A 19,681-nucleotide genomic window follows, 5' to 3' on the forward strand; every position below is an offset into this window, starting at 1 on the left:
TACCTTGTTTGTTTGTTTGTTTATGCATTTCTGTGAATTACTTAGTTAGTAATAAATAAATGATTTAAGACAATTGATGTCTGGATGACTCATAGTGAAGACTATGTTCGTGTAAATAACCAACAATTTACGACGTTTGGAATGAGACTAACGTGAGGTAAAGTAAATAATTAATTAATTCGAAGACTAATTGATCAGATAAAATATCTGAAAAGTTATTTTAGGAAATTATAACTTTGTAATCTGAATATTTTTCCTTGGGGCCCCGACTTCCTAGTTAATTAGTTACGTGATTAATCAGTTGATCGCGTAGTAACTAATTACAGTCTTCAGTAGTAACTATCAGTCTTCAGTTAATGATAATAAAGACACGACAGCTGCAATCCTGTTAACGGGATAATATGACAACAGCCAGTGAAAGTGCAGGGCGCCAAATTCAAAACAACAGAAATCTCATAATTAAAATTCCTCGAACATACATGTATCTTATACCGTTTTAAAGGTAATCTTGTTGTTAATCCTACCATAGTGTCTGATTGTCACGATCGTCGTATTGAGGAGACCAAAGCGCAGCGTGGTGTGAATACATACTTTTAATGAATGACGAAAAAACACAAAGTACACGAAACAAACAAACAAAATAACAAAACGAGCGTGACCGCTATCGAAAATGAGTGCTAACATAGACGATAACCCACGAACCACAATACAAAACAGGCTACTAAATATGGTTCCCAATCAGAGACAACGACAAACACCTGCCACTGATTGAGAACCATATCAGGCCAAAACACATAGAAACAGACTAACTAGACATGCAACATAGAATGCCCTCTCATATCACACCCTGACCAAACAAAACATTGAAACAAACAACTCAAATAATGGTCAGAGTGTGACACCGATTTCAAATAGGCTTTACAGTGAAAGCACCACAAATGATTATGTTAGGTCACCACCAAGCCAAAAAACTCTGCCATTTTTCCAGCCAAACAGAGGAGTCACAAAAAGCACAAATAGAGATAAAATGACCTTTCACTAACCTTTGATGATCGTCATCAGATGACACTCATAGGACTTCATGTTACACATTACATGTATGTTTTGTTTGATAAAGTTCATGTGTATATAAAACAATCTGATTTTACATTGGCGCGTTACGTTCACTAGTTCCAAAAACATCCAGTGATTTTGCATAGCCACATCGATTGAACAGAAATACTCATACATAAATGTAGATGATAGTACAAGTTATACACATGGAATTATAGATATACCTCTCCTTAATGCAACCGATGTCTTTTACGGAAAAAGCAAACCATGCAAAAATCTGAGATGGTGCTCAGAAAATAAATACAATTTTCCACCATGTTGGAGTTAACAGAAACCAGAAATCACATTATAAATATTCCCTTACCTTTGATGATCTTCATCAGAATGCACTTCCAGGAATCCTAGTTCCACAATAAATGCTTGATTAGTTCGATAATGTTCATTATTTATGTCCAAGTAGCTACTTTTGTTAGCGCGTTAGGTACACATATCCAAGCGCTCGCGCAGATCCCGTATAACTTCGGACAAAAACTTTAAAAAGTTATATTACAGGTCGAAGAAACACTTCAAACTAAGTATAGAATCAATTTTTAGGGTGTTGTTATCATAAATCTTCAATAAAGTTCCAACCGGAGAATTCCTTTGTGTCTAGAGAAGCAATGGAACGCAGGTCGATATCATATGGAATGCGCATGAACAGGAAATGGCTCTCTGCCAGTAACCTGACTCATTCAGCTCTTATTCAAGCCCACAACACCGTAGAAGCCTCATTCAAGTTTCTAAAGACGGTTGACATCTAGTGGAAGCCCTAGGTAGTGCAACTTCATCCATATCCCACTGTGAGTTCAATAGGGCCTGGGTTGAAAATCGACCAACCTCAGATTTCTCACTTGCTGTTTTGATTTCTTCTCAGGTTTTTGCCTGCCATATGAGTTCTGTTATACTCACAGACATCATTCAAACAGTTTTAGAAACATCAGAGTGTTTTCTATCCAATACTAATAATGGTATGCATATATTAGCAACTGAGACTGAGGATCAGGCCGTTTACTCTGGGTACCTCTGGGCACCTTTCATCCAAGCTACTGCCCCTGCAACCATAAGAAGTTAAATCCACTTCAATCAGTGTAGATGAAGGGGAGGGGGGACAGGTTAAGTAATGATTTTTAAGCCATGAGGCAATTGAGACATGGATTGTGTATGTGTGCCATTCAGATGGAGAATGGACAAGACAAAATATTTAAGTGCCTTTGAATGAGGTATGGTAGTAGTTGCCAGGCACATCTGTTTGAGTGTGTCAAGAACTGAAATGCTACTGGGTTTTCCACACTCAACAGTGTCCCGTCTGTATCAAGAATGGTCCACCACCCAAAGGATGCAACTTGACACAATTGTGGGATGCATTGGAGTCAACATGGGCCAGCATCCCTGTGGACCGCTTTCGAAACCTTGTTGTCCATGCCCTGACAAATTGAGGCTGTCGATGTGCATGGGTTATGAGGTAATTTAAGTAGATGCACTATATATACAAAAGTATGTGAACACCCCTTCAAATTACTGGATTCGGCTATTTCAGCCACACCTGTTGCTGACAGGCGTAGAAAGTCGAGCACACGGCCATGCAATCTCCATAGACAAACATTGTCAGTACTGGTCTTACTGAAGAGCTTAGTGACTTTCAACATGGTACCGTCATAGGATGTCACCTTTCCAGCAAGTCACTTCTTCCTGCCCTGCTAGAGCTGCCCCGTTCAACTGTCGGTGCTGTTATTGTGAAGTGGAAAAGTCTAGGCGCAACAACGGCTCAGCCGCAGTGTTAGGTCACACAAGCTCACAGAACGGGACCGCCGATTACTGAAGCACATAGCTACCGAGTTCCAAACTGCCTCTGGAAGCAATGGATGCTCAAGAACTGTTCGCTGGGAGCTTCATGAAATGGGTTCCCATGGCCGAGCAGCCTAAGATCACTATGCGCAATGTCAAGTGTCGGCTGGAATGGTGTATAGCTCGCCGCCATTGGACTCTGGAGCATTGGAAATGTGTTCTCTGGAGCAATGCTTCACCATCTGGCATTCCAAATGACAAATCTGGGTTTGGCGGATGCCAGGAGAACGCTACCTGCCCCAATGCACTGTGTCAATTGTAAAGTTTGGTGGAGAAGGAATAATGGTTGTGGATGTTTTTCATGGTTCGGGCTGGGCCCCTTATTTCATACAATGACTTTCTAGACCTGGCGTGGGCAATTATTTTCCATGGAGGGCCACATTAGAATATATCATTGCAGACCAGAATCATATTACAGAATTATACATCATGTATATATATGACTGTGTTGACAGATATATCTACTGTAAATCACATCCAGATATGCTACTTATTTAACTTTAACATAATAAACCATAAATAAATCACATACATGCTCTCCTTTTGGTAGGTATTTTCATTATTAAACATGCAATGAACTACACAGAGGGAAAAGTACACTGTGCATTCAGCACCACGGATAGAACTCTTGTTAACTGGTTGCACAATAACACAAGAGAGAGAGCTCAACATTACATTTAAATCAGTGTGAGGAGTGAAGAGTTAAGTCCCTGATGGGCATCGACTAGAGCAGTTTCTGACGTCGCAATGCGCAGAATTGCTGAGAGGTGAGAGTCAGTCCCTTGACATCACATCAAATCGTTATTAGTCACATGCGCCGAATACAACAGGTGTAGACCTTACAGTGAAATGCTTACTTATGAGCCCCTAACCAACAATGCAGTTTAAAAAAAAATATGGATAAGAATAAGAAATAAAAGTAACAAATAATTAAAGAGCAGCGGTAAAATAACAATAGCGAGACTATATACAGGGGGTACCGGTACAGAGTCAATGTGCGGGGGGCACCGGTTAGTTGAGGTAATATGTACATGTAGGCAGAGTTATTAAAGTGACTATGAACACGTGATAACAACAGAGAGAGGCAGCGGTGTAAAAGAGAGAGGGGCCGGGGGGGTTGCAACGCAAATAGTCGGGGTAGCCATTTCATTAGGTGTTCAAGAGTCTTATGGTTTGGGGGTAGAAGCTGTTTAGAAGCCTCTTGGACCTAGACTTGGCGCTCCGGTACCACTTGTCGTGCAGTAGCAGAGAGAACAGTCTATGACTAGCGTGGCTGGAGTCTTTGACAATTTTTATGCTGAGCTGTAGTCAATGAATTGCATTCTCACATAGGTGTTCCTTTTGTCCAGGTGGGAAAGGGCAGTGTGGAGTGCAATTGAGATTGCATCATCTGTGACGGGTTGGTAGTCATTTAGGCAGGTTACCTTAGTGTTCTTGGACACAGGCACTATGGTGATCTGCTTGGTATTACAGACTCGGACAGGGAGAGGTTAAAAATGTCAGTGAAGTCACTTGCTAGTTGGTCAGCGCATGCTCACATTACACGTCCTGGTAATGTCAGTGAAGACACTTGCCAGCTGGTCAGTGCATGCTTGCAGTACACATCCTTGTAATCTGTCCGTTGACCTGTTTATAGGTCTTACTTGAAAGCGGAAGCTCTAGCCTTTAGCTCAGTGCGGATGTTGCCTGTAAACCATGGCTTCTGGTTGGGGTACGGTCACTGTGGGGATGATGTCATCGTTGCACTTATTGATGAAGACAATGACTGATGTGGTGTACTCCTCAATGCCATCGGAGGAAATCCATTAACATATTCCAGTCTGTGCTAGCAACACAGTCCTGTAGCTTAGCATCTGCTTCATCTGAGCACTTTTTTATTGTTCTAGTCACTGGTGCTTCCTGCTTTAATTTTTGCTTGTAAGCAGGAATCAGGAGGATAGAATTATGGTCAGATTTGCCAAATGGAAGGTGAGGGAGAGCTTTGTATGCATCTCTGTGTGTGGAGTAAAGGTGGTCTAGAGTTTTTTTACTCTGGTTGCACATTTAACATGCTGATAGAAATTTGGTAAAACTGATTTAAGTTTCCCTGCATTAAAGTCCCCGGCTACTAGGAGCGCCACCTCTGGTTGAGCGTTTTCTTATTTGCCTTTGGCGGAATACAGCTCATTCAATGGTGGCTTCGTGCCAGCTTCTGACTGTAGTGGTTTGTAAACAGCTACAAAAAATACAGATAAACTCTCTAGGTAGATAGTGTGGTCTACAGCTAATCATGAGATACTCTACCTCGAGCAACAGCTCGATACTTCCTTAGATATTGTGCACCGGCTGTTATTTACAAACATACATAGTCCGCCGCACCCTTGTCTAGCCAGATGCCGCTGTTCTATACTGCCGATGTGGCGTATAACCAGCCTGCTGTATGTTGATAGTGTCGTTGTTCAGCCACGACTCCGTGAAGCATAAGGTAAATAGTTTTGACTTTTTATACTTCATCACTAAAAATGTCTGTACACATACATAGGTTGATCCAAACAGTACATACATCTTCTGAGCATGACTCCTAATCGTTGGAGTTTTGTTTTCATCGAGAGATGCATATAACCTCGTCAGTCACATTGTTTTGAATAGTTCTCTAATCACTGCATCAGACTGAAAATCGATAAGCTCAAGTTGCATGTCAGTGGGAGCGTTATCCACATTGGAGATGAAAGGAGAGGAAACCAACTGCATGTCATTTTCCAACACTTTGAAATCCTCAAAACGACAAGATAACTCACTGTTCAAAGCATGCAGTAGCGATGTATTCTTCTCCCACTGGTCATCTGATAGGGAACAGACTAGTAGTAGTGTCGGAAGGTGGGTGAGATTATTGGCTTCTATTTGGCGGGTTAGGAGGACTAATTTTCACTTGAAGGCTTTGATACATCTGATGTGGAAAAAAGGGCCTTCCCTTGTAGTTTGAAATTCAGTTAATTCATGACGGCAACGATGTCCACGGTGAAGGCAAAATCAGCCAACCATTTGTATCTTGCAGTTGAGGGAAATCCACATGTTTTCCTTTCATTTGCAAAAACTTCAGGTCCCACACCATTTAAGCACCTTCTCCGAACTCAGCCATCTCAGGTTTGTGTTGTAGGGGAGATCTGGATGATCCGGCTGTCTCTTCCAACAGTGACAAGAACTGCCTGTGGTTTAACGATTTTACTCTCATGAAGTTTAGTGACTGTATCCACCTTAGTGGATCTGTATCCACAACATGGCTCATTTTCAGAACACATTTACAGAGCACCTCCTGATGAATAATGCAATGCAGGAAAATAATTTTCTGATCTGGGTACAGCTTAGCTACTTGATCTTGTATCCTTTTCAAAACGCCAACGTTTTTCCCTGTCAAGTATGGGCACCCATCATGTGGTTACACTGGAAAACTTTTCAGAACTCAGTCCCGGCTTTGCCACGCTTATTAACCTCCTCCAAAAAATCTTTCCCTGTGTTTGTGCTCTTCATTGACTGCACTGAAGCGAGCTCCTCTGTAATTTAAAAGTCTGGGGTTATGCCTCATAAGAATATCAACTGCTCTCATCCACAGCAAAGGATAAATAGGTGCCAGAGAAACATTTTCAAAAAGCTCTTTCTTGTCGGGGCAAAGTATTGCTGCAGAGTCAATTAAACATTATTTAATAAATTCACCCTCAGCTAAATGGCTTGCTATGCTTGGAAATTTTGTGAGACGGTACATACTGTAGCTAGTTCTCTCAATTACGTTGTTTGCTGAATGCAGTTTTGTGAAATCCTTGCTGCTTTTGCAACTGAGAAAGCAACTCTTTCGATGCACTTGCCCTGTGCTCAGAAGACATATTCCTATATTTCTCTGCATGCTTCGTCTGGAAGTGTCAGAACCAATTGTGGTCTTTCAAGACAGCGATGCTCTCTTTGCACACTAAGCACACAGCTTTCCCTTGATACCTCAATAAAGAAATATTTTGATGTCCACTCTTGCTGGAGGTGTTCATTCATTGACTACTTTCCTTTTTTTTATCTTTGAAAAACACATTTTGGACAATTTATAGCTAGCTACTATTTGTTACTGTGACGTGTTTGTCAGAATGTCAGTCACTGTCTGTCCTCGTGCAGCTGTTAATTATACGAGCCTTCAAAATAAATGTCCCACAAGCGGTGGGAGTTAAAACATTACACAAAGGTAGGTATTCATTTGGGCTTTTAATTTGAATAACAAATACGTTTTTCAAAACTTTACTATCGCAAATTCTTTATGTGATCTGAGCATTATTCCACGGGCCATATTGAATCAGGTCGGGGGCCCGGACCAGCCTTTGCCCTGTTCTAGACGATTCTGTGCTTCCAATTTTGTTGCAAAGGGAAAGCCCTTTCCTGTTTCAGCATGACAATACTCCAGTACATGCAGTACATGCATTCAAGAGCGTAGGCAAAATGTATTAAATAGGATTGGTTGCTGGGAAAGTTTAACCGTAAACTATTTTTGCATTCGTTTTCACATATTTTTAAATCATTTGTCATATAGTTTTGCTCTCACTTTAAAATGATACGTTTTAGGGTTTTGCTTTTGATGTCTTATTTTCCTTTACAATTCTATACATTTTGCTTTCAATTGTTTGGTTTTTGATTTCAACATCCATTGTTTCACCCGTTCTCGAAAATGTAATGTTTACATTCTCAACTTTATTTTTCATGTTCACAATTTATTTTATTTTGAATTCAATACATATGGAATTGAAATTGACCCCATACACAACCCTCTCCCTCTCATCTTACCCGAAGCTGCTGTCCATTCTTGACGATGCATGGAAAAGCCAGCAAGGTTTATATTATCCAAGTTCTTGTTCAGTCACAACTTCAACAAACATAGGATATTACAGTTCTTCAGGTTCCGTTGATAGGAGAGTCTCGAACGGAGCTCATCCAGTTTGTTCTCTAGTGATTGTACGTTCGCCAACAAAACATTGGACAATCGCCTCTTTCGAGTCCCGGGGATCAGGGCCTGGTCCGGGGTAAGCATAACGTCCAGAACTGCCGACTCGTTGAAGTAGAAATCTTCATCTAAATTGAGGTTAGTGATGGCTGTTCTGATGTCCAGAAGCTGTTTTCGGTCACAGGAAATGATGGTGGAAATAAGTTAAGATCAGCGTAAAAAAACACAATATCAGGAGCCCGTAAGACGGCAGCTATTCACTTCAGCGCCATCTCACCAGAAAATACCCTTTTGAATTAGAACAAAGATTTAGTTCTGTTTGTCACGTCTCTTAGAGGAAGTACTTACCATAGGGCTGTGGTGGAGACATAATGCACTAACTCTGTGAAAGGAAGGGGGTCCGAGGTGGCGCCACAACTACGACATACAAACTGCAGGGGGAGAAAATCAAAGTTGCATGTCAAATTAAAATAACTAACAGAAAGTTGAAATTGTAAATCCGATGATATGTGTATAGGCCTGATCAGATTGGCTTTCGGGTCAAATATATACAGTATATTTGGCAAAATCTAATTTATGCTGTATGTATGCTTTTATTTATGCATGTATGTCTTTCTTAGGTGGCGCAAGAATTCCCCTACGGGGACAATAAAGATCTATTGAATTGACTTGGTTTTACAATCTTTTTGTTGTTTAGTATGTCACTATTGGGTAACACTTTACTTAGGGCATACAGTTATAGTGTATTATTACTTGTTATAAGCATGTATAAGTTAGAAATGAACTTGTAAAATGGTACGTCTTTTTATATGGAAATGTATCAAATGGCTGAACATGGCTGTTTCATTATAAGATGATAACACATTATAAACACTTCATAGATACTGATGGCTTATAATGCATTATGAACGTATCATGATGCATTATATCTGTATCCCTTAAGTAGAGTGTTACTCACTAGTCTATATGTCTCTCCTTTTCCCTCTTTCTAATCAACAGTGGATTAAATAAATCACATTACCTGTTCATAAAGTATCATGGCAAACTTCTGGTGGGTAATGCAGGACTTGGATGTGCAGGCCTCAGTCACCGTGTCAGAAACTATGTGCAGGTGAATCCTCTCCAGAATGTTCTCCTTGTGCACCAAGAATTAAACAAAGTGAGGTCAGACATCTGAAGTCACTGTTTTCCATTACATCCTTAGCATCTGTAGCCCAAACTATCTGTGAGTAGAAACATAACAGTGTACACTGAGTGTACAAGACGTTAAGAACACCTTTCTAATATTGAGTTGCACTTGTAGTCCATGCCTCAATTTGTCGGAGCATGGACTATAAGGTGTCGAAAGCAATCCACAGATATCATGGTCCATGTTGACTCCAAAATGCTTCCACAGTTGTGTCAAGTTGGCTGGATGTCCTTTGGGTGGTGGACCATTCTTGATACACACAGCAAAGTGTTGAGCATGAAAAAACCAGCAGCGTTGCAGTTATTGACACACTCAAACCGGTGTGCCTGGCACCTATTACCATACCCCGTTGAAAGGCACTTTAATCTTTTGTCTTTGTCATTCATTCTTTGTCATCCTCTGAATGGCACACATCTGTCTATAATAAAGCACAGCTCTGCCATCTTAACAACACTATCAACAAGGCAGGTCCTACAGGCCCTAGTTTTGTCACACCTGGACTACTGTTCAGTCGTGTGGTCAGGTGCCACAAAGAGGGACTTTGGCTCAGAACAGGGCAGCACGGTTGGCCCTTAAATGTAAACGGTGAGCTAACATTAATGATATGCATGTCAATCTCTCCTGGCTCAAAGTGGGGGAAATATTGACTTCATCACTACTTATTTTTGTAAGAGGTGTTGACAAGCTGAATGCACCGAATTGTTTAAACTACTAGCACAAAGCTCGGACACCGATGCATATCCCACGTGAAGTCTCTTCACAATTCCAGAACAGATTGGGAGGTGCACAGTACTACATAAAGCCATGACTACATGGAGCTCTATTCCACATCAGGTAGCTGATGCAAGCAGTAGAATCAAATTTAAAAACCAGATTAAAAAAAAAACATTTTATGGAACAGCGGGTAGTGTGAAGAGACACACATGTACAGACAAACGTATATGCACACAGGCACGAGCACACACACGCCACACAGACAAACGTATATGCACACAGGCACGAGCACACACACGCCACACACGTACATTGTAATATCGTTGTATGCGTTATATATATACCCCTTTGCAGCAGCTAATGGGGTTCCCTAACAAATACAAATACATACACAATCCATGTCTCAATTGTCTCAAGGTTTAAAAATCATTCTTTAACCTGTCTCCTCCCCTTTATCTACACTGATTGAAGTGGTGACATCAATAAGGGATCATAGCTTTCACCTGGATTCACCTGGTCCGTCTATGTCATGGAAAGACAACATTTATAAACATATTTTTACAGCACAGGAGAAATGTAGTCTTGTCTTACCCTGGCGTCTTCCTGACATCCATTTTGGTTGAATATGGTTATTATGGTCTTTAGCTACTGTAGGATGGTACCATTGGACAGCGCTAGCAGAATCCCCAAATACCTCAGTTGAAGGTATAACCTCATGTGTGCTATGCAGAAAATACCCTCTGACCTCCTAGCTTCTGTTCCTTTAGCTCAGTGTTTCCCAACCCTCTCCTTAAAGTACTCCCAGCCGTTTCCACTTATTTGATTTATTCCGGAACTAGCACAGCTGACTTAACTGGTTAAGTGACTAGATGAATCAGGTGTATTTGTACTGGGTTAGGGTTGCAAAATTACTTTTGGGAAAGTTACTGGAATTTTGCAAATTTAAGGGGTACCAACGGGGAGTTTTGGGAAACTGCTTTAGTTCAATAAAAAAGGCTGATATGACATCTCGATCGCTAAAAAAGAAAGCGCTACGGTTCTAGACTTACAAAGCACTCTGCAGCGTCATCCATGTGGCCAAGTTGGAAACGCTGCTCGTCCTTAAAGGTTTCTGCGAGGGCGTGACGCAGGCTATCCGAAGGCAACGCTCGCTCTTGGCTTTGCTGGAACTGGCTAAAAATACTCTGCAGGGGGAAAAAGCGTTGTAGAGAATTGAGGGGAGGGGTGTACTGTAAGTTGCCTTAATGATCAGGTCTCTAAGAGCTGGTTTCCTGAGCCCAGATTCAGCTCAGTCCTGGACTAAAAAAAATATTCAATGCAGTCCAGGATTAGACTTAATTCTAGGTCCAGGAACTCTGCCCACTGGGCACAGACGTCAATTCAACGTATATTCCACGTTGATTCAACATTATTTCATTGAAATGACGTGGAAACAATATTGATTCAACCAGATCTTCAAATATCAATGGCTATTTTTGTTTAAATAGAAACTAAATAACTATTTTACATTTTTTTTATGAGTGGTACGGTGAACTTGGACATCTTGTGAATCTCTTGAATAAGTAATTAAACTAGGTGTAAGATGTACAGTATTGTGATGATGATATTATATACAAACCTTTAAAGCGCAGAAAATGCAGGCATCCCCTAGACAAAAATGACCAGGAAGCTGTCTCAAACTCCTCCTGAAAATGTTCAACTGCCATAACACCTGTTCAGGTGAAATGACAGCATTGCACTGATCATATTCAAATCACAGGTATATGTGTATTAATCCAACAACATCTGTAACATAAAATGTTATGACTGTTTTAGTCCTACATTACGTTCTACATGAAAAGTAGAACTAAATCCTACATAGAAAAAAGCATGGACATCTTCATTTTAGTAGTAATCTTGCCCCTTAGCCTTCCGTAGGAAATAATCTATGTTTACACTATTGCATAAACCTGCATATTGACAAGTTTTAGCACTCACCTGTACGGCACTGTTGAGGAAGCAGCTATTCTGGCCTGGTTCGTTCAGCAGGCCTTTGGTTAGAGCCAGAGACAACATGCTCCCAGGCTGATAGGATTTCCCCAGACCCCCACCACCACCAACAGCTCCAGGCTTTTTGAAGAGCTTGACCCATGCCAGAGAGTTAGAGCCTGCCACTGGGGAGAGAGCAGTCACCAGCTGTTGTTATGCTCTAATGGGAATTGGATATACACATGTGGCTCCTGGACCAGAAGTTTAAGACTGCTGTTATATATCCATAGAGAACACTAATCATACAATACAATACCTTGTTTTACTAGGTAAGTTGACTGAAAACACATTCTCATTTACAGCAACAACCTGGGGAATAGTAACAGGAGAGGGGAGGGGGAATGAATGAGCCAATTGTAAGCTGGGGATGATTAGGTGACTGTGATGGTATGATGGCCAGATTGGGAATATACTGTACATCCTGAGGGGTAAGTCCTTATGTGTCCATGCACATCTTAGAGAGTGAATAGCACTTGGCCACTGGTTATGATCAGACATTGGGTTAGGTAGGATTTAGTGACTTGTGTGATGGGAGCTGTTGTTTACCTTCTCCGGAGAGTGGGGGAGGCTTGCCAAAGCTGGACATACTGGGAAGAGGGAGCTAGCAAGCCATGGGACCAATCCATTACATCCCTGCCTCGCACTTCCAAAAAGATCCATTGAAGTCATTCCCAGGCTCATCCATAGGGAAGCTTTTGAATGGCACTATTGGACATTGAATGACAATGGGGCCAAGTCTAAAGAGAGGAAAAGAGATGGGACAAATCATTGTCTTTAAAAAAAACTTTGGGCAATGACGGCACAATCAGCACAAACCGTCATTCTGTTACCAAACTTTGCATCTGCACTGCGGGAATTGTTAAAAGTATTAATTGTGCATATAGTTGTATGGTTTAACTTTGCAATCATTGGTTTTTGTTTGACATACATTTTAAAGTGAGTTGCCCTACTGCTTTCAAAGGATGATCAAATCCAATACTAGGTTACCACTTAAGTTAACATGTATCTAAATTGAATATTTTCCTTGTGTGCATCTTCAAATCAATTTTTTTTAACATATTAGGGGCAGATACAAATTAACAGTTGAAACATTTTTTCAATAAAACACTTCATAGTTCAAGCCAATTGTCAACACTATATGTGATAGTTTCCTGAGTTCCCATGGCCACCCCTGACTGGTGCTTGTTCCCCCTCTGGCCCCCCATAAAAATACATCTTAAAATTGCCCCTGCTATTATGTTGCCCTACTGCCATTGTTTTATCCCATGCCTTCATACATTGTTTATGACTTTCTCAAAGTCTTATGATTTTATTTTGCATACACCTAAATAGAATCTAGATGATGATTGTTATATAAGTGACCATAGAGACTAGGCCTACGGTTGCAATAGCTTCTCTGTGTTGTGATTGACTTGAGCTGGGTGGACAACGTTACAATCATATAGGCTACTTGGGCACAGATTCAACAGCCAGTTTACAGCATTTGCTGCTTTTCAAGTCACGGGTTGTCACAGAACTGAAAAATACAGTACCCCCTGGCATTTCATCACATTATTTAATCACATTAGGACTCTGTGAAAGTCTGGATACTCCCCATACCAAAACAGCACATATAGCTAGCTAACGAGGCCAATGAGGCTCCCTGCAGGGTTGGGGTCAATTTGAATGGAAGTCAGTCGATTCTAGAAGTAAACTGACATTCCAATTCAATAATTGAAAAAAGGGCATCTATTTACAATGACTTCTCAATAAACTGAAAAGTAGAAGGTACACTACATGACCAGAAGTAGGTGGACGCCTGCTCGTCAAACATCATGGGCATCAATATGGAGTTGGTGCCCCCTTTGCTACTATAAGAGCCTCCACTCTTCTGGAAAGGCTTTCCAATAGATGTTGGAACATTGCTGCGGGGGACTTGCTTCCATTCAGCCACAAGATAATTAGTGAGGTCGGGCACTGATGTTGGGCGATAAGGTCTGGCTCGCAGTCAATATGGAGTTGGTGCCCCCTTTGCTACTATAACAGCCTCCACTCTTCTGGAAAGGCTTTCCAATAGATGTTGGAACATTGCTGCGGGGGCCTTGCTTCCATTCAGCAACAAGATAATTAGTGAGGTTGGGCACTGATGCTGGGCGATAAGGTCTGGCTCGCAGTCAATATGGAGTTGGTGCCCCCTTTGCTACTATGGTGTACTCGATACCATCTACTGTATCTTGCCTATGCTGCTCTGTACCATCACTCATTCATATATCCTTATGTACATATTCTTTATCCCCTTACACTGTGTATAAGACAGTAGTTTAGGAACCGTAGTCTGAATTTTTTATGGCGGTTTTGGAGCAGTGGCTTCTTCCTTGCTGAGCAGTCTTTCAAGTTATGTCGATATAGGACTCGTTTTACTGTGGATATAGACACTTTTGTACCTGTTTCCTCCAGCATCTTCACAAGGTGCTTTGCTGTTGTTCTGGGATTGATTTGCACTTTTTGCACCAAAGTACGTTCATCTCTAGGAGACAGAACGCGTCTCCTTCCTGATCGGTATGACAGCTGTTTGGTCCCATGGTGTTTATACTTGCGTACTATTGTTTGTACAGATAAACGTGGTACCTTCAGGCATTTGGAAATTGCTCCCAAGGATGAACCAGACTTGTGGAGGTCTATTTTTTTTCTGAAGTCTTGGATGATTTCTTTTGATTTTCCATGATGTCAAGCAAAGAGGCACTGAGTTTGAAGGTAGGCCTTGAAATACAACCACAGGTACACCTCCAACTGACTCAAACAATGTCAATTAGCCTATCAGAAGCTTCTAAAGCCATGACATCATTTTCTGGAATTTGACTGTGCCTTTTGTTTAAAGGCACAGTCAACTTAGTGTATGTAAACTTCTGACCCACTGGAATTGTGATACAGTGAATTATAAGTGAAATAATCTGTCTGTAAACAATTGTTTGAAAAATTACTTGTGTCAAGCACAAAGTAGATGTCCTAACCAACTTGCCAAAACTATAGTTTGTCAACAAGAAATTTGTGGAGTGGTTGAAAAACAAGTTTTAATGACTCCAACCTAAGTGTATGTAAACTTCCGACTTCAACTGTAGTCCGATCTCAGATGTGCCATGGAAACTATGAGCAGTAGTGTAGTAGTGTAACTCCCATTAATACTGTATCTGTGTCCCAAATGGCACCCTATTCCCTTTGAAGTGCTCTACTTTTGACCAGGACCCATAGGGCACTATATGGGGATTAGGGTGCCATTTGGGATGCAACCAATACCTCCTAAAAATAGCAATGTGTTAAACAAGAAGCCCTGTATTAAGACAAGTAAATCCCAACCCAAAGTGCTCTACAAACCTACTTCAGAGATCATACAAGAGCCAGAAGCAATAGCTCCATCTTTCCATCTGATTAGTGGGTGGAATTCTAGCCATATTGCCTCATAACTACCTAGATGTAGGGGCTAGATGATGTTTGTTTCTGGATAGGGCTGCTGCTTGGTTTTAAAAAGCTATAGTCTTGTCCAGAAACAACCTGTTAGGCAGATCTGAATGGTTTGGATAAGAATAAGCAACATGACAGAACATCCCACCTACTGATACATTCAGTTATGTTATGCATGAAATGAGATGTGTTTTCGATGAACTATCCTTTCACATTCTGTTTGCCATCACGAACTTCAGCATAATATATGACTGCACCTGTAGCTGACACATGTTTGTCATTACTTCTACTATTTGCAAGTGAGATGTTTTTGCTTGGAACAATCACATATTTACAAAATGTACAAAATGTTTACTGTATACACTGCCTTCAATTCGAATTGAGCCCAAACCTGGTATCCAGGCAATTGTATCCAGCCCACGTTGTGACCAAAAAGTGGTATACATATAAACCTGAATAATCACAAGCAGACATAAACAAATTTGATTACATTTGCTTATCTGCACATGTGGTGTATTCTTCAAATAGAAAAAAGGATCCGTATCATAGCCCTATAATTATAACCTAAAACTTCATATGATTTCATTTAGCCTATAATTCGCCATCCACAGTATTATTCTAAATAGCGAGGGGTTTACACGAACATGAGGGGTATTTTCTACCATGCATAGGGCTACTTCAGATGCCATTGCATATCGTGCAATTTACACCTGTTTAGGACGCATGCGTGTTATGGGGGAACGGAGTTATTTACCGCAACTCGCATCACTGCATCAAAGAAAAACATACCCGTTAGATAAAAATGTTACAACACACATGCAATACTCACTGTATCCCGTCGATAATATTTGGCCGATTTAAAATATCTCCCAAAACAGCTAGGCTGTCAACATTAGATTCCCACAAGTTGTGTCACCTACAAACCGTTGAAGCAAAAATGACTGCAATAGACTAACCGGACTCGCTCGTGGATAATGTCAGGCAGTACTGGTGGATGGAATCTGTGGGCAAATGCAGTATTAAGGTCTGCATAGCTACAATAAATTGCAACGCCAGTGCAGTGATACAATGCCAACCGGCATTTTAACCGTCATACCCGAATACGTTTTGTCTATTGTCTTATTCTAGCCTGATAATGTCCTTGCTGTTTTTACGTTTTATGTTCAATAGCGGAAATAATTTCTGGAAATAAATCCAGTAGTGGTCTATGCATGAATGTCATCCGCAGATTAGTGATGCTTCGAGAGTAGCGAGGTCAAAATCCGCCCCGAGTGTACAGTAGCCTACTGCAATTCACAAAGAGATATCTCGGCCGCATGGGTGCACTTGATGGCAAATCGCTTGTCTCGCAGAGCAGACACAAGCATTCGGCGTTTGGTTTGTCCCATTTGAGGTGAGAGTAGAACTCACATGACTCTCAAAAACACTGTTTCACTATCAGTCTGACTGCAGAATGTAACGTTGTAATTGTCGAGGCTTTCTATATTAAGCTTTGATGTTTGCAATTATCAAATACAATTATCTAAAGACCATTTTCCTCGAGATAAAAACATTCAGGGGGGAAATAAAGTCCATGTCTTATAGCTAGGTATCCATCCAATCGGAGACAGATTTGCATGCGAATATTCTAAAATACGCATAAATAATATGCACACTTGTTGATAAAAGTTTTCACATTTTCAACTCTACAGATAGTTTTGTCACAAAACTGTTGCATAAAATAGCAAATGCGCCTACTCTGGGCTTGGCACTTGCGCTCCAGTCAACAGTTTACAAATGCAGTGCAGGTAGACGATGCGGGATGGCTAGTCTACATGATCAGATTATTATGGATAAAAGCGAGAATATTTTATTTGTCAAATGGCAGTCAAGCACCGATCATAATGTCACCAGAATAAGACCCTCGGTATTTTATTGGATAGCAGGATCACACTCATCACGTGCACTTTCCTGTGAAGTTCGTCACATTTTATTTCATCTGTAGCCTAATGAACTGCATGGTTTCCCACACACCATATCATCATGACTCCAAATGTACTTTTATATATGATGGTTATTATACCAATATTTACCCATAAAAACGTTTCCACCGCCATTTCCAGCTTAATTAATTTTACCTACACAAAAATATCCCATGTCTAACGAGCAAAAACTTCCTGTTTTTGTCAAAGCTGTCATTATTATTTTTTAAATAAGATATGACTTTATTTGCATAAAAACTGTGGATGAAAACATGCTTAGTATCTAGGTTTTCATCCAATTGGCAACAGATTTTCATGCTAATATTCTAAAATTTTCCCACAGTGGTGTATTTCCACCAAACTGACTTGTTGAGGATAAAAATCAGTGCGTGATGACGTAGTGCACACAAAATGTATTATTTAGCTTTAGTTCTCAACTCTATCCATTGTCACAAAAACAAAAAAAATACATTTTTTTAAAGGATAATTATTTTTTTGCAGTGTTATTTTTTGTTGTTGCTGCTTTAGTTGAGAAATTAGAGCGAGAGAGACAGAGGGGAAGTACAGTTCAGAAACTTCCATATTGGGGATTCAATCCTGTGTTGACCAGTCAATAGAGTAGACCAACCTCCAGCACTCCTAAACAATACAATTAAATTGAATAAAATGGCATATGCAGGCCCATGGCCTATATTTCAGTCTGCTATCCACAACTCAGGAAGCACCGTTGCATTTGTTGTGACTAGTACGCCTATGCTAATTTCCCACAAAAATGCACGGTGCAGGACCACTGATCGGGAACATGTCTTCCCTCCCATTAGATCTTGAAACGTGGCAGATGTAAAGGCAGAACCATTGTCTGACTCTGACACAATTATATTTGACATGCTCTCAAGTTGAAATCAATGTTTGAACCGTTTAAAACGATTTCTAGCCCAAATTTTGTAACTCTCTTTATGTGCATTTTCCCCTCATTTTTAAGCTTCTTGTTCAGCCTTGGGAGGCAAGGGAGAGGAGCTCTTGTCCAACTTTTGATGGTTTCAAGTAATGATTTGTGTTCGAAAGTAATTCTTATTAAATGAGATCTACGGCAGCTGTAGTGATATCATACCATCATGAAATACAATCAATGTTCAATATTTTTCTGGGTATAGCTAAACGAATGAATGGAATCCAATGGGATGCTAATATTAGCAATATGCTGACATGACCTACTGAAACAGCTGATTCCATGGACTCCTTTTGAGAAGCAAAACCCATGAAGGAATTGCCACAATAACCACGTTTCCATCCACAGTTTCTATGTTAGTAAAGTCATATCGCATAAGAACAAATTACGACAGCTGCGATGGAAACAGGAAGTCTCGGTGTAATTTTATAAGTGCTGACAGATAATTTGGTTGTTCAACATGGTGGGATCTTTTTGTGTCGGTAAAATGTTGGTGGAAACACCTTTATGCGTAAATTTTGATATAATAAAAATCATACGAAAATACATTTTGAGTCACACAATGATATGATGTCTGGGCCTCACACTACGACTTGGGAAGCTACACAGTTCATTAGGCTACAGATTAAATCAATTATGATGAACTTCATAGGATGGTGAAAGTGCACAGTGATGAGCTTGATGCTGCTTTCCAATAAATATTGAAGGTCTTATTCTGGTGACATGATGATCGATGCTTGACTGCCATTTGACAAATCAAAATATACTCACTCTTATCCATAATAATCTCATCATGTAGACTAGCCAGCCTGCACAGCATACCCACACCGCATATGCGAGTTGTTGGCTAGAGCACAGGTGCCAAGACCAGAGGAGGCACATTTGCTATGTACATTTAACATTTACATTTAAGTCATTTAGCAGACGCTCTTATCCAGAGCGACTTACAAATTGGTGAAGGAATCTTGGGTCAGTTAAGCATTTTCCCCATTAATGTGGATTGGGGGAGGGGAAGTTTATCCTAGATCTGTACCTAAGGGAAACTTCACCCGAAGCCACAACGGGTTGAGGGAGGTGGTCAGTCTTGTGTTACTCCAACTTCTTAGTGTTGGCGCGCTTGGTCTTCTTGGCCAGAGCAATGGCATCCAGGTGCAGGTTAGGCTGATGGAGAGGCCACAAAGAGAAGGGGCACACTTCTCGCTGACTCCTCCCGGTTTCCCTTCAGATAGGTGACAACCAGTTCATCCAGGTTGTGCTCTGTGAAGATCCAGTAGTTTTCTGCTTTGTAATTCAACAGTTTGTGACAAAACTATTGGTGGAGTTGAAAATGCAATGGTAAAATGACCTTCTGCAGTTAATGCTAACAACATTGCTATGGATAAAGCTATTTGCTAATTCAACCCAATCCAACTCTCCAGGTGTCACCCATCTTCCCCATTATCGCCTGCATATTTATACCTGTGTTCTCTGTTTATCTGTTGCCAGTTCTTCTTGTTTGTCAAGTCAACCAGCGT

The 19,681-nt window shown here is 40.7% G+C and overlaps 1 protein-coding gene across 1 annotated transcript in view; it reads right to left on the bottom strand.

Moving 5' to 3' along the window:
- Positions 1 to 12,405, bottom strand: part of LOC135507335 (inactive ubiquitin carboxyl-terminal hydrolase 53-like) — a 42,985-nt gene extending 30,580 nt beyond the window's left edge. Inside the window, 6 exon segments of the mRNA XM_064926895.1 lie at positions 8,237 to 8,319; positions 8,910 to 9,023; positions 10,841 to 10,975; positions 11,410 to 11,502; positions 11,769 to 11,938; positions 12,366 to 12,405. Coding sequence (XP_064782967.1) covers positions 8,237 to 8,319; positions 8,910 to 9,023; positions 10,841 to 10,975; positions 11,410 to 11,502; positions 11,769 to 11,938; positions 12,366 to 12,405 — 635 coding nt within the window.
- Between the last annotated feature and the right edge of the window lie 7,276 nt (positions 12,406 to 19,681).

The sequence above is a fragment of the Oncorhynchus masou genome, chromosome 21, assembly GCF_036934945.1.
Source record: "Oncorhynchus masou masou isolate Uvic2021 chromosome 21, UVic_Omas_1.1, whole genome shotgun sequence".
Classification (NCBI taxonomy): domain Eukaryota; kingdom Metazoa; phylum Chordata; class Actinopteri; order Salmoniformes; family Salmonidae; genus Oncorhynchus; species Oncorhynchus masou.